The 14,337-nt window shown below is 66.7% G+C and overlaps 3 protein-coding genes across 9 annotated transcripts in view; 1 reads left to right on the top strand and 2 right to left on the bottom strand.

Annotated features, from left to right (window-relative positions):
• SMARCA4 (SWI/SNF related, matrix associated, actin dependent regulator of chromatin, subfamily a, member 4) overlaps window positions 1-5,096 on the bottom strand; it is a 45,021-nt gene extending 39,925 nt beyond the window's left edge. For all 7 annotated transcript variants that reach the window (XM_054183517.1, XM_054183518.1, XM_054183519.1 and 4 more), the window contains exons 1-2: window positions 4,938-5,096; window positions 820-885 (exon numbers count right to left, since the gene is read on the bottom strand). The gene's annotated coding sequence lies outside the window, so the exon portion shown is untranslated. The remainder of the gene's footprint in view (window positions 1-819; window positions 886-4,937) is intronic.
• A 2,469-nt stretch (window positions 5,097-7,565) lies between these two features.
• LOC128901493 (mitochondrial import inner membrane translocase subunit Tim29-like) lies at window positions 7,566-8,336 on the bottom strand (the record flags this gene model as incomplete). Its single annotated transcript, XM_054183535.1, is given in 4 exon segments — window positions 7,566-8,063; window positions 8,065-8,211; window positions 8,213-8,299; window positions 8,301-8,336. Coding segments are annotated over 4 exon segments (627 nt in total), but the record flags the coding sequence as incomplete, so codon positions are not given.
• A 2,345-nt stretch (window positions 8,337-10,681) lies between these two features.
• The window catches only part of LOC128901368 (protein YIPF2-like), a gene marked incomplete at its 5' end in the record, with an annotated part of 6,020 nt that continues 2,364 nt past the window's right edge, over window positions 10,682-14,337 (top strand). Inside the window, 7 exon segments of the mRNA XM_054183332.1 lie at window positions 10,682-10,768; window positions 11,108-11,195; window positions 11,294-11,410; window positions 13,491-13,571; window positions 13,574-13,644; window positions 13,745-13,927; window positions 14,058-14,251. Coding sequence (XP_054039307.1) covers window positions 10,682-10,768; window positions 11,108-11,195; window positions 11,294-11,410; window positions 13,491-13,571; window positions 13,574-13,644; window positions 13,745-13,927; window positions 14,058-14,251 — 821 coding nt within the window.

Below are 14,337 nucleotides of genomic sequence, written 5' to 3'. Positions count from 1 at the left end.
TGCTCCGGAGATGGCTTTTTCTCGGGCGATCCCGCTCCTGAAGCGGCTTTGAAAGGATCCGGGTGCATCCCTTGTCCTGGAACAAACCCCCCTCCCGCTGCGGCTCTTCAGGCTTTACGTTTCCCCGTTTAAAAAGTAAAGAACGTTCAATACTCACTTCACGGGTTGCCGCCGGGGAAGGGGCAGCGCGAGGGTTTGGGCGCTCACAGGCAAAGGGAAGAGAAACGCGGCGGGCGGCCCCTTTCACTCGGTTTTTTTAAGCGGTTTTGAGCAGCCCGTGAAAATTCGGCTTTTACGGCTGCAGAGCCTCCCCTCCAGCCCGGCCCAGGCACCCGCGGCCGAAGGCAGGGCTTTATCCCCCAGTTAAGTTCCTTCCAGCCCTCGGGAATCTTCCTCCTTCCACCCACCCCCAGGGGAAAAACAAGGGCCGCAGGAGCCGCTTCCCGCTCCTCCCGCCACCGCTAACGAGGAAGCGAGGACTAACGAAGCATTTTGGAGAGGAGGGATGCTGCCCCACAGCCCTGCCCGAGCAGGAGCCGCGCTCCCGGTGCCGGCTTTTCCAGGAGAAAACCGAAATAAAGAGCATTTAAAGGAAGGTTACAGAATCGTGAAGTGCTTTTCCATGAAAAACCTGGATCTGCTCGTCTCCGGCGCCGCGGGAGACGCCAGCACCAGCATCACCTCTCCACTGCGGCAATTTTATTCTTATTTTTAAGGGGAAAAAACCCATCTGATCCCCTAAAACGTCACCCTGGGGGATGCGTCCGCCCAGCGCCAGGTGCTCCCGAGGCGAGGAAATCCCGAAATCCAGGCACCTACCTCTGGGCATGGAGCTCTGCGCGGCGGCCGGGGGAGGTCTGGGCACGGCGAGCTTTTAACCCAACGCTGCAGGGAGGCGGGGGGGGGAAAAAAAGGCAATTAGTCGGCCCCCGTTCGTTATCGGGCGCGAGGGAGAAGGGAGCTCCCTGTCCCCCAGTCTGGGGGCAGGGGGGGCGGGGGGAAAGCGTGTTAGCAAGCCTGAACCACATGCGCTGCTCGCCAGCCTGTTATTAAAAATGTAAAACTCGAAAAAACACGCTAGAATTCAAAAAAAAACCCTGCTAGAATCCAGGAAAAAGCCCCGCTAGAATCCGGGAAAAAACAAAGCTAGAATTCAGAAAAAAACCCGCTAGAATCCAGAAGAAAAAAAGCTAGAATTCAGAAAAAAACCCGCTAGGATTCGAAAAACACCTGCTAGAATTGAGAAAAAAACCCGCTAGAATTTGAAAAACACCTCCAGAATTTGAAAAACACCTCCAGAATTCGAAAAAAAAAATCTCGAATTCAAAAAATCTTGAATTAAAAAAAAAAAAAAAAGTAATCCATAATAATAATTTAAAAATTATCCAGAATCCGGAAAAAAAACCCACCCAGAATCCGGGGGGAAAAAAGAAAAAAATCCAGAATTCAAAACGTAAAAAAATTCAAAACGCAGCCAATCAATTTGATGGTTTGGGGTTTGTTTTTGTTTTTTCTGGGGGGGGGAGGAATTTGCTTACTTACGGGTAAATTATCACCTCTCAAAAGGCGTTGGGACGCACACACACACCCCCCGCACCGCTGCCCCGTCTCACCACGTCCGTCCATCCGGCAAGTGGTTGCCGCTGGCACGTGCCAGCGAGGCCACCGGCACGCAGAGGCCACCGTAGCGAGCTCCGGACCCCCTCCAAGGTAGGGGCCGGGGGGGGGGAAATTTTGGGGGGGGACGGACGAGGGCACGGGGACAGCCCGGTGACAGTCGGCGCCGTAAACACGCGGCAACGAATTAAAGAATTGAAATTAATAACCAACGCCTTCGCTCCGGCTACGGAGACTCGGGGCGCTCCTGCGCGAAAATACATCTCCCTCTTTTCCACGACCGTAATTTCATTATTTTTTATTATATTTAAAAAAAGAAAACAAAACCAAAACCGCCTAAATCATAGGCTGGGAATCGTTATTAAGTCCTTGATTGCAGGAGGTAAAAAAAAAAAAAAAAAAAAAAACAAAAACCAAACCCCGTCCTTAATTAATTCGAGTCATTTGTCAGGGGTGGCTGACGCGGTTTGCCTATTTATGAGGCTTTTCGGCGCGTTTTCGTAACGTATAGAGACGGTTGGGTGAAAAATCAGCCGCTTCCCTAAAAAAAAGGTTTATTTTCTTCGTTTTTTGTCACTTAAAATTATACCCCCCCCCTTCCGCCCCCGAGCTCGGGGCAGGCTCAGCCCGGAGTTTTCTTGTTTCGGGAGAAAAGGTTTTCAGGATTTTTTTTTTTTTTTTTGAAGCTTTTTGAAACTTTTAGCGGCCAAAGGAGCCCAAGAAGCCCGAGGTAAACGAAAGAGGCTGCTTGTTTCTTCGTTAGCGCGGCGCAGCTCGTGAATTTTAAGCGGCAGCTGCACAAATCCCTTAATTACAGCCCCCCCGCCCATCTCCCACCTCCTTCAGACTCCAATCTCCCAAGGAGGAAAATAGAAATTATTCTAACGGGGGGAAATTAGCAGCAGAGTCTCCCGCTTTCCTTCCCATCCCAAAGGTTGGGGGGGGGGGGGGGGCGGTGGCAGAGCCGGAGCAGCTCCGGATAGCGCCCACCCATTGGGGGAAAAAAGGAAAAAAGTGGGGAGGGCTAAAAAAAAACCCTAAAATACATAAAACCTTTGTCGCCTCGCTGGGGGAAAGCTAAAAATCCCGCTCTGCCAGCGCAGGAAAACGCCGTGTTTCGTCTCAAAAAGATCCAAACGCCACCGCAGGAAAAGAATTTCGGGTTATTTCCGCCCACCCCCCCCACCCCCACCCCCCCCCCCCAAAAAAAAAAAAATCAGGAGCTTATTCCGAAAAGTCATCTCAGAGGTGTTTCTCAGCAGCCCGGCGCCGCAGGGATTCTCCCCGCAGGATGATGCTCGTTGCCTGGCTTTAAGGCGTCGGAAAAAGGGGACAGTTTGGGTGACTGCGCCCCCAAAAATCCCCCCCCTCCCCCCCCCAATGATGGCTGGGACCACCAGGAGCAGCCCCAGAGACCCCAGGAACCCCCGACAGCCCCGATGGCGACGCTGCCACAAAACAAAGGACGGCGGCGTCGCCAACAAAGGGGAGGCAGATTCGCCCCCCCCAGAATGGAAGATGCTGGCGGAGACATCCCCACTCCCCCCCCCCCCCAAAATTCTGACGGCAGCTCCTGGTCCCTGTCATCGTTGGGTTCCTCTGGCTTTGTGCGGCACCGGGGGGGGTTTCTGCGGGGTTTTTTCACTAATGAGCATCGTGATAACAAACAAAGACACCCCCCCCCCCCCTTTCTCTGCGACATCACCCCCCCCAAATGGAGCCCTCGCTGCGCCCCGTTCCCTCCGATCCCAGGGTGATGCCGGGAAGGTGATGAATTCCCAGAGGGATGGAGGCCGGGGCAGCTCCAGGAGGAGCCCGTCGAAGGGAGCCCGTCCTCGGGCACCGTGACACACACCCCCCCCCCACAACTGCCTCTCACCGCCCCCCAAAAAGGGGGAAAATCCATTAATTTTAGGGGTGGGGAGGAGGTGATGGAGGGAGGTTGATCCCGGCGTCCTAGGAATGAGGTGAAGCCGCCGCAGCCTGAGGAAGGGGATGCTGAGACCCCCAGAGCACCCCAAAACCGGCTGGGGGGGGGGTTGGGGGGGGGGGTCTGTGACAGTGACAGCAGCTGGGGCGGGGGGGGAGGGGCTGGATGGCAGGAGGGGGACGAGCACCCCGGGAGAGGGCGAGATGGGGAGGGGGGGACGGTGTCCTCCAGAAGGACAAAGAGGAATCGCTGGGGAGAATGAGGAGGATGGGGCTGGGAGGGGGGGCGCAAAATGCCCCGGGGGGGGGGGAACACTGCCCCAAAGAGAGGGGGGAATGGGGGGGGTTTAAAGGGGAGGAGGGGGCTGGGGGCACCGGACACCCAGCAAGGTGGGGGAAAATGGCTAGATCTGGGGGGAGGGCGCCCCCCCTTATGAAGGGGGACGGGGAAGGAGGCTGGGGGTTGAGGGGGGGACACTGCGGTGCCCCTGACCCCTCCCGCAGCAAAGGTGGGGGACAAGGCAGGGGGGGCAGAGTCCAGCCTTGCCTGTTCCACGGTGGGGAGATGGTGGTGGGGCGGGGGGGGGGTCTGGAAAGGGGGGTGCCGATGGGGAAGGAATGATGGAAGGGTGAAAGGGAGGAGGATGCTGGGGGGGGGAGCTGGAAGGGGGGGGGGGGGCGAGAAGGGCGACTGGGGAGGGATGATAAGGGGGTTGAAAAAAGGGGGGGCAGATGCTGGGAGGGGGGCGCTGAGAAGGGGGATTGAGAGCAGAGATAGATACTGGGGGGGGTTGAAAATGGGGGGGCGAGGCTGGGGGAGACGCTGAGGGGCTGAAAAGCCGGAGGTGCCGGGGGGGGGGGGGGGGGGTGGGGTTTGAAAGGGGGGGTCGAGAAGGGCGACTGAAGGGGGAGGGATGATGAAGGGGTGAAAAAAGGGGGCTTTAAGGGGGGACTGATGCTGCGGGGGGGCTGGAAAGGGGGACTAAGAGATGGATCCTGAGGGGGGATGAAAGGGGGGGGGATGCTGCGGGAGACGCTGAGGGGCTGAAAAGCGGGGGGTGCTGGGGGGGGGGGCAAAAGAGGGAGCGAAATACGGGGGGGGGGGGGGAGATGGCGGGGGGGGGAAGCGAAACGGGGTGGGGGAGGGGGGGCAAGCCAGGGTGAGGAGGAGGATGATGACGGGGGGAGGAAGAGGAGGCACGGAGCCCCCCCCGGTCCCGAACAATAGACAGCGCGGCCGGCGGCAGCGCTCCGCCGAGCTCCCATGACCCTCCCGGGCCGCCGTACCCAGCCCCCCCATCCATCCATCCATCCATCCATTCCCCTAAACACCCCCCCCCCGCCATCCCGCCCCTCCCGGCCCCGTCCCGCCGGGCCCCGCCCGCCCTTACCGCGCTGGCCGCCGCAGGAGCCGCTGGCAAGGCCCATCCCCGCCGGGCGGCCCCGTCTCGCCGGGCGCTGAGGGGGAACAAAGGAGCCGCCGCCGCCGCCGCCTGAGGGAGCGACGGAGACGCGCGCGCTCCCGCCACACAGGCCGCCCGCGCGCGTGCGCGGCGCCGCACGCAGGCACGCACGCGCGCGCGCGGGCCCGCCCCTCTCCCCCCAGCCGACCAATAGGGCGGCGCCCCTCTCCCCCCCGCCGGCGCGGCCAATGAGATGAGGGGAACGGGTGCGGGTGCGCGCGCGCTCCGCCGGGCGAGCCCGCCTCCTCCGCGCCATTGGCGGAGGGGGGGGGCAGCGGTCGCGCGCTTCGGCCAATAGGAGGAGGCGGAGCGCGGCCGGCGGGGAGGGGAATGGAGGAGGCTGGCCCCACCCACTCCCCGCCCGGCAGCCAATGGAAGGCGTCCCTGACGTTGCCTCCTGCCCCGCCCCTCCGCCTGTCTGTCACCCGCGCCGGCAGCCAATCAGCGCGGGGCTCGCGGCCTGGCGCGGGGCTGCGTCCCCGCCGCAGCCAATGGAGAGGCGGAAAAGGGGCCGGGGGCGGGAACGTGCCGCTCGCGGGGAGGGGAGGGGCGGGGCGGGCGGAGGGGGTGGGGGAGAGGCGGGTGTGCGCGCGCCAGCGGCGCGGGGGGGCGGGGAGGGGGCCCTCGCGCATGCGCAGTGACCGCGCCACTGCGGCGAAGGGGAGGGGCGGGGGGGGGCTGTGAGGTAACGGGGGGGGGAGGGGACACGGGGCGGGGGTTGTGAGGGATGAGGGGGGTCCTGGGGTTCGGGGGATGCGGCCTGTGAGGGACAGAGGGGGTCCCGGGGGGGCGGGGGGGGGGACGAAGCCCAAGGATGGGGCCTGTGAGGGATGGGGAGGGGTCCCGGGGGCCGTGGGACGGGGCCTGTGAGGGATGAGGGGGGGTCCCGGGGGCCGGGGGGGGCCGTGGGATGGGGCCTGTGAGGGACAAGGAGGGGTTCTGGGGGGGGCAAGGCCCGAGGATGGGGCCTGTGAGGGATGAGGGGGGGGTCCCGCGGGCCGGGGGGGGGGCCGGGAAAGGGGGGCAGAACCCTTTTACAAACCAGGACGTGCATAAATATGAGGTAATTTCACCGAATTTTGGGTCTCCCCCCCCCCCCCCCCCCCTTCCTTCGCCGTGTGGCTCGTGGTGGAGCCCCCGCGAGACGGAAAATTGCGGAAATATGGCAAAAATGGGGGGGGGGGAACAAAACAAAAGAGTTTTGGTGAGTGCCCAGCGCGAGGCCCCGCGGGGAAATCGAGGGGGGAAAAAGGGCCTTTTTTGGAGCGTTGAAATTTCGCTTTTCCGAAGAATTCCAACCCGGGAGGGGGCGGGAGGCCGAAAATCATCGATTTTGGGGGGCAAAACGAGGAATAATGAAGCCCGGGTAACGAAGCGAGCGTGGGGGGCTGCGCTTATTGGCTCCGGCTCTAATTAGCATCTCCCAGCGGCGTTATTAATTAAATCCGTGTGTGACCCCCCCCGCAGCGTTCCCGGCAGGGCTTTAATTGCCGAAGGAAATTAAGGTGTAACGACGGGGGTTCGGCGCCGCCGTCTCCACGGCAACGCCAGACCCCGCTAAAACCCCCAGCGTTGGCCGAATCCCCGCGAATCCCCCCCAAACCCGACCCCCGGGGGGGGGTGGTTTTTGGGGTGGTTTTAGCCCAATTTCTATGGAAATTAAAGATTTGCCGCCCGGCGGAGCCATTTCTGCCCGTTTTGGGGTTTGGGGGGGGGGTGTCAGTGTTGAAAAAATAGAAATAAATATAAAATATAGCTATAAAACCATAGAAATACATTAATTAAACATCGTGGGGGTGCACCGGCAGCGAGAAATAATTCACGGGGGGGTGTTGGGCGCATCGATGCCTTAACGAACGTCTTAACGATCGGTTAAAATGAATAATAAAGCGTCTTAATGAACGGCTGGTGGATAATTGGGGGGGGGGGGGGCGCGCGGAGTTTGACGCAGCGGCGCTCCCCCCCCCCCCGCCCCCCCGGGCATGTCGTTTTGGGGTAAATCCATCCGAATTTGGCCGCGTTAATGAGTTATCAACGAGAATTGAATAAACGAGGAGTCACAAACGAGAATTCGGGGGCGTTAACGAGCCGAAGGCGCCGCCCGGTTCCGTTTATGGCTCCCCCGGCGGCGCGCATCGATGCGGGGTTTGGGGTAAATCCGTGCGAATTTGGTCACGTTAATCGCTTGTAGGTGAAAATGAAATAAATGAGGAGTCACAAATGAGAATCTGGGGTGTGTTAACGAGCCGAACGCGCCGCCCGGTCCCCTTTACGGCTCCCCGCCATCACCGTTGGCACGTCCTAGTGCATTTTTTGGGGTAAATTCAGGAGAATTTGGCCCACATTAATGGGTTATGAATGAAAATTAAATAAACGAGGAGTCACAAATGAGAATTCCTGGGTGTTAACGAGCCGAACGCGTCCCCCAGTCCCCTTTACAGCTCCCTGGCATCACCGTCGGTGCGGGCCCGGTGCATTTTTTTGGGGTAAATCCATGAGAATTTGGCCCCAGGAATGAGTTACTAATGGGAAGTGAATAAATGAGGAGTCACAAACGAGAATTTGGGGGTGTTAACGAGCCAAACGCGCCGCCCAGTCCCTTTCACGGCTGTCCGGTATCACCGTTGGTGCGTCCCCGTGCATTTTTGGGGGTAAATCCATGAGAATTTGGCCACGTTAATGGGTTATGAATGAAAATTAAATAAACGAGCAGTTGCAAATGAGAATTCCTGGGTGTTGACGAGCCGAACGCGCCCCCCAGTCCCCTTTAGGGCTGCGCGGCGGCGCCGTGGGCGCGCGCCCGGGGCGTCCTCTCTGGCTCCGGTGGTTGCGGATCTCCTCCGGGGTGAGGATGACGGGCCGGAATTTCTCCAGGAAGAGGCTCTCGTTGCGGTGGGAGCGGAGGTGGTGGGTTTCCACGCGCCGCAGCCGCTCGGGCAGCCCCTGGAACTCCTCCTCGTTCACGTCGCAGTCCCGCAGCCGGGCCCCCAGCACCCACCAGCGCCCGGCGAAACCCACGTCCAGCAGCCGGCCCGGCAACTCCCGCCACCGGGGGTCGCAGATAACGGCAGCAGGCCCGGTAGAGCGCGGCTGTCGGCGGGGGGTGGGGGGTTTCGTAAACCACCGCCAAGAAAAGCAGGTTTTGGTAACGCAAGCGGCCGGCGGCGCGGCGCCGCAGCAGGCGCTGGACGTGGCGGTCGGCGGCGGGGGCTGCGGGTGCCGGGGGAGAGCAGCAGCAGGGCGCCGGCCGCCTCCAGCGTGGCCGCCTCGAAGGAGTCGGGGGTCGGGGACGGCGGCGACGGCGGCGGCGGCCGCCACCGTCACCCCCAGCCAGGCCCCCCGCCGCCCCGGGACGGGCCCCCGCCCCCCCGCGCCGCCTCCGTCACCGCCGGCCGCGTAGTCCTGCGCCAGCGCGCCCGCCACCAGCGGCCTGCGGGATGGGGGGGGGGCCACACATAGACACCCCCCCCCCACCACCACCACACACAGGGGCGGGGGGGATGCCCCCCCCCCCCAGACCCCCCCCACCAGCCCCAGGGGTCAGGGCTGCCCCCCCCCAAGTCCCCCCTCGATGGACCCAGGGGTCGGGGATTCCCTCCCCCATAGTCCCCCCCCCAACTCAGAGATGTGTGTTGCCCCCCCCAGCCCCAAGACCCCCCCCCCTTGAACCCAGCGGGGTCTAAGCTGCCCCCCCTGAGACTCCCCCTGAGACCCGGAGGTTGGGGCTGCCCCCCGAGTCCCCCCCCTCAATGGAGCCAGGGGTCGGGGATGCCCCCCCCCCCCACCCCCCCGTTGGACCCAGGGGGCTCTAAGCTGCCCCCCAAGTCCCCCCCTCATTGGACCCAGTGGTCGGGGATGGCCCCCCCCATACCCTCCCCATTGAACCCAGGGTTGGGGGCTGCCCCCCCAAAGGCACCCCCATTCGTCCAGGGTGCCCCCCAAGCCCCCCCCCCTTGAACCCAGGGGGGTCTAAGCTGCCCCCCAAGTGTCCCCCCCCAGACCCAGAAGTCAGGGGCTGCCCCCCAAATCCCCCCTCAATGCACCCAGGGGTCCCGGCTGCCCCCCCCCACTGACCCCCAGACGGCCGGTGTGTGCCCCCTCCAAGCCCCCGCCTTGGTCTGGGCCGCCCCCCCGGGTCCACGGGTGTCCCCCCCGACCCCCCCTCACCGATGCGAGTCTCCGCCAGGCGCCCCCAGAGCCCGCGGCCCCCCCCCGGCCGCCGCCGCCGCCGCCGCCATGACCGGAAACGGCTCCGGCCGGGACGGACCCGGGGACGGACCGGGCGGAACCACCGCGGGGAAGGGGGGGGAACCGGGGGGGACGGGAGCGGTGACGGACCGGGCGGAACCACCGCGGCCGCTGGGGGTTGGGGTGCGAAGGGGTAGAACCACGTCGGCGGGACCGGGCGGTGAGCGGGGACCGGGGGGACACCGGGACGGGGGGGTCACCGGGAGACACTGTCAGCGGGAGAACCGGGGGATCGGGATGTGGGAGGGGACCGGGGAGACCCGGACGAGGGGAGGGAACCGGGACCGGGAGGGGGAAACCGGGGGTGGGGGGGGACCGGGACTGGGGGAACCGGGGGCTCGGGACGGACGGGGGGGGGAAGACCGGGAGAGGGAACCGGGACCGGGGGGGGGAGACCCGGAACTGGGAGAACCGGGACTGGGGGAAACGGGGGATCCGGGGGGTGGGGCGGGGAGACCCGGACCGGGGGGGTCCCGGGCCCGGGGGGGGGGAAGGGGGGTGGGGTGTCCCGGTGGGTCCCGTCCGACCCCGCTGCGTTTGGTGCCGGCAGCGAGAGGCTCCGCCATGGCGGCCCCCCGACGAGCTCCGCTTCCAGGGGGGTGAGGGTCTCGGGGGGGGGGGGGGGCCGGGGGCCGCCCGGGGGGGGGGGGGGGGGGGGGGGGGGGGGGGGGGGCCTCCCCCCCACCCCCGGGGGGGGCACCAAGGGGGTCCTCGGAGGCCCCCCCGATCGTTGTCGGGGCACGGGGGAGGGGGGGGTCCTTGTGTCCCCGATCTATGTCTGGGCGGGGGGGTGTCCCTGGGCCCCCTCCCCCCAGTCCGTATTTCAGCGGGGGGGGGGTCCCTGCGCCCCCCCCAATCCGTGTTCTGGGGGGGGGGGTGGGGGGGGGGTGGGTGTCTCTGGGTCCCCCCAGTCCGTGTCCCAGGACAGTGGGGGGGTCCCCTCAATCCTTGTCCCAGCAGGGGGGGGGGGATCCGCAACCCCCCCCCCTCCCCAATCCACATCTAGGCGGGGGGGGGGGGGGTGTCCCCCCCGTGACACCCCCTCAGTCCGTGTCCCAGCAGGATTGGGGTCCCCCCCCAACCCCTGCGCTGAGGTTCGGGCAGGTTTCGCCCCCCCCACGGGGGGGGGGGGGGAGTGGGGGGGGGGTGTATCGGTTCTTCCCCCCCCTCTCCCCGACCCCCTGTGTCCCGTGTCCCCCCCCCGCCCCCCCCGGCAGAGCTGGAGGCGGCGGGCGGCGGGAGCTGCTGGCGGCCACCCCCGCCGACCGACACCTCGCCCAGCCGCGCCGGCGTCCCATCCCCCCGACACCCGACACGCCCGACTGTCGCGACGGCCGAGGTGAGGAGGGGGGGGGTGGGGGGGGGTCCCTGCACCCCCAAACCCCCTCCCCAGCCCCTCATCCCCCCCCACAACCACCCCCCCCCCGCAGCTGCTGGGCGAGCAGAGGCAGCCGCGGAGCTTCTGGACCTTCGAGTACTACCAGGCCTTCTTCGATGTCGACACCCAGCAGGTAACGCCGCGGTGACGGTGACCCCCGCCCCGGTGACGGGCGACCCCGGCCAGGGCACCCCCCGCATCCCCAACACCCCCCGCCCCGGCCGGGGCACCCCCGGCACCCCCCGCTGCGATTGAGGCTTCCCTGCGTCACCGGCACCCGCCACGTCGCCGGCAGCGGCACCGGCACTCACTCGCGTCCCCGGCACCCTCACGCCCCCCGTGTCCCTGGCACCCACCGCGTCCCCGGCACCCACTGCCCCCCACATCGCCGGCACCCACTGCATCCCCAGCACCCACCGCCCCCCGTGTCCCCGGCGCCGGCCACTCCACCGCCCCCCCACGTCCCCGGCAGGTTCTGGAGAGGATCAAGGGCTCGGTGACGCCGCTGCCGGGGAAGAACTTCGTCCGGCACCGTCTGCGCAACAACCCCGACCTCTACGGTGAGAGACGCCGCCGGCCCCGGTGCTGCCGCCGCCGTGCCGTGCCGTGCCGTCCCCCCCACTGAGGCCGCCTGTCCCCACCCTTCCCGTGTCCCCAGGGCCCTTCTGGATCTGCGCCACGCTGGCCCTGGCCCTGGCCCTCAGCGGGAACCTCTCCCACCTGGCCGAGAAGCGAACGGCCCCCGGCTACCGCTACAGCCCCCAGTTCCACAACGGTGAGGGGCTGGGGGGGGGCGCGACCAGCCCCACGGCGCGGGGAAGGGGGGGTCTGGACCCCCCACGTGGCACCTGCCCCACACTGGGACCAGCCCCACGGTGCAAGGAGGGGGGTCTGGAGCCCTAGATGGCACCTGCCCCACGCTGGGACCGGCCCCACGGTGCAAGGAGGGGGGGCTGGAGCCCCAGATGGCACCTGCCCCACGCTGGGACCGGCCCCCACGGTGCAAGGATGGGGGTCTGGAGCCCTAGATGGCACCTGCCCCACACTGGGACCGGCCCCACGGTGCAAGGAGGGGGGGCTGGACCCCCATGTGGCACCTGCCCCATGCTGGGGACCGGCCCCACACGGTGCAAGGATGGGGGTCTGGAGCCCTAGATGGCACCTGCCCCACGCTGGGACCCAGCCCCACGGTGCAAGGAGGGGGGGGGCTGGACCCCCACAGGGCACCTGCCCCACACTGGGACCGGCACCACGGTGCAAGGATGGGGGTCTGGAGCCCCTAGATGGCACCTGCCCCACGCTGGGACCGGTCCCACGGTGCAAGAAGGGGGGGCTGGACCCCCAGATGGCACCTTCCCCACACTGGGACCGGCCCCCACGGTGCAAGGAGGGGGGGGCTGGACCCCCACAGGGCACCTGCCCCCCACGCTGGGACCGGCCCCACGGTGCAAGGAGGGGGGTCTGGACCCCCAGATGGCACCTGCCCCCACACTGGGACCAGCCCCACGGTGCAAGAAGGGGGGGCTGGACCCCCACATGGCACCTGCCCCACGCTGGGACCGGCCCCACGGTGCAAGGAGGGGGGGGGCTGGACCCCCACAGGGCACCTGCCCCACGCTGGGACCAGCCCCACGGTGCAAGGATGGGGGTCTGGAGCCCTAGATGGCACCTGCCCCACGCTGGGACCGGCCCCACGGTGCAAGGAGGGGGGGGCTGGACCCCCACAGGGCACCTGCCCCACGCTGGGACCGGCCCCACGGTGCAAGGAGGGGGGGGGCTGGACCCCCACAGGGCACCTGCCCCACGCTGGGACCGGCCCCACGGTGCAAGGAGGGGGGGCTGGAGCCCTAGATGGCACCTGCCCCACGCTGGGACCGGCCCCCACAGTGCAAGGAGGGGACACAGACCCCCACTGTCACCTGCCCCACACTGGGATTGTCCCCACAGCTCAGGGACAGGGGTCTAGACCCCAAAAACGATGCCTGCCACATGCTGGGACCAGCCCCACAGCTCGGGGATGGGGGTCTGGACCCGCAGATGGCACCTGCCCCCCCAGTGGGACTGTCCCCACAGCTCAAGGAGGGGACAGGGCTGTCACCTGCCCTACAGTGGGACCATCCCCACAGCTCACGGACAGGGGTCTGGACCCCCAGATGGCACTTGCCCCACACTGGGACCTGCCCCACATCTCAAGGAGGGGGATGTAGACCCCCAAGACAGTGCCTGCCCCACACTGGGACCAGCCCCGCAGCTCAAGGAGGGGACGTGGACCCCAAAAACGGGGCCAGCCCCACAGCTCAGGGATGGGACACGACCCCCAGCTGGGGCCAGCCCCACAGTGCAAGGTCTGGACCCCCAGCTGGCACCTGCCCCACGCCGGGATTGTCCCCACCGCTCAGGGACGGGGGTCTGGACCCCCCAGCTGGCACCTGCCCCACACTGGGATTGTCCCCCACCGCTCAGGGACGGGGGTCTGGACCCCCAGCTGGCACCTGCCCCACACTGGGATTGTCCCCACCGCTCAGGGACGGGGGTCTGGACCCCCAGCTGGCACCTGCCCCACACTGGGATTGTCCCCACAGCTCAGGGACGGGGGTCTGGACCCCCCAGGTGGCACCTGCCCCACGCTGGGATTGTCCCCACAGCTGAGGGACGGGGGGTCTGGACCCCCAGCTGCACCTGCCCCACGCTGGGATTGTCCCCACCGCTCAGGGACGGGGGTCTGGACCCCCAGCTGGCACCTGCCCCACACTGGGACCATCCCCAGGGCTCAGCGCGGGGAGGTGGCCCCCTTCTCCCACCCCCTGCCCCACGCCGTGCCCTGACCCCCAACATTTCCCCCCCGTCCCCCACAGTCACCATCGCCGCCACCCTCATCTACTGCTACGCGGGGCTGGTGCCGCTGGCGCTGTGGGGCTTCCTGCGCTGGCGCGCAGCCACGGCGCCCTCGGCCTCCTGGAGACCCTCTGCGTCTACGGCTACTCCCTCTCCGCCTACGTCCCCACCGCCGTGAGTCCATGGGGGGGGGTCTCCCGGCTTGGGGGGAGCCGGGGGACGTGGGGCCAGCGTGGGGCAGGGGAGGGGGCGTGACGGGCCACTGTCGCCGCAGGTGCTGTGGCTCATCCCGGCGACCTGGCTGCAGTGGCTGCTGCTGGGGGTGGCCGCGCTGCTCTCGGCCTCGGTGCTGGCCCTCACCTTCTGGCCGCTAGCCCGCCCCGAGGGCCGGGCAACCGCCTTGGCCCTGGTGGCCACCGTCACCTCCCTGCACGCCCTCCTCGCCGTCGGCTGCAAGGTACTGGGGTGTTTTGGGGGAGGGGAGGGGAGGGGGCTCTATGCGTCCCCCCCCCCACCATTGACACCCCCCCCCCCATTGACACCCCCCCCCCCACCACCACCGTTTTCCCCCCTTTTTTTTTTTCCAGCTCTACTTTTTCCAGCGGCCACCAAACGCCGGCCCGGTGGCCGCGCCACCGCGCCGCGGCCGAGGGGCTCCGCGCGCCCGCCGCCAACGTCTCCCTGCCGGGAGCCCACCCCACGCGGTGACGGCGGGGGGGGCCCTTGCGTGGAGCCCCCCCGGACCCCCCCCCCCCCCCCCCAAGCACAGACGGACGGACGGGTCCCGGCATCCCCCCCCCCCTCCCTCATTTCTACACAAACTGACCCGAATAAATACGGCGGTGCCCCCCCCCCTGCGCCCCCCAT

This window comes from Rissa tridactyla, chromosome 25 (genome assembly GCF_028500815.1).
Source record: "Rissa tridactyla isolate bRisTri1 chromosome 25, bRisTri1.patW.cur.20221130, whole genome shotgun sequence".
Lineage (NCBI taxonomy): Eukaryota > Metazoa > Chordata > Aves > Charadriiformes > Laridae > Rissa > Rissa tridactyla.
This window is presented reverse-complemented; position numbering and strand designations above follow the sequence as displayed.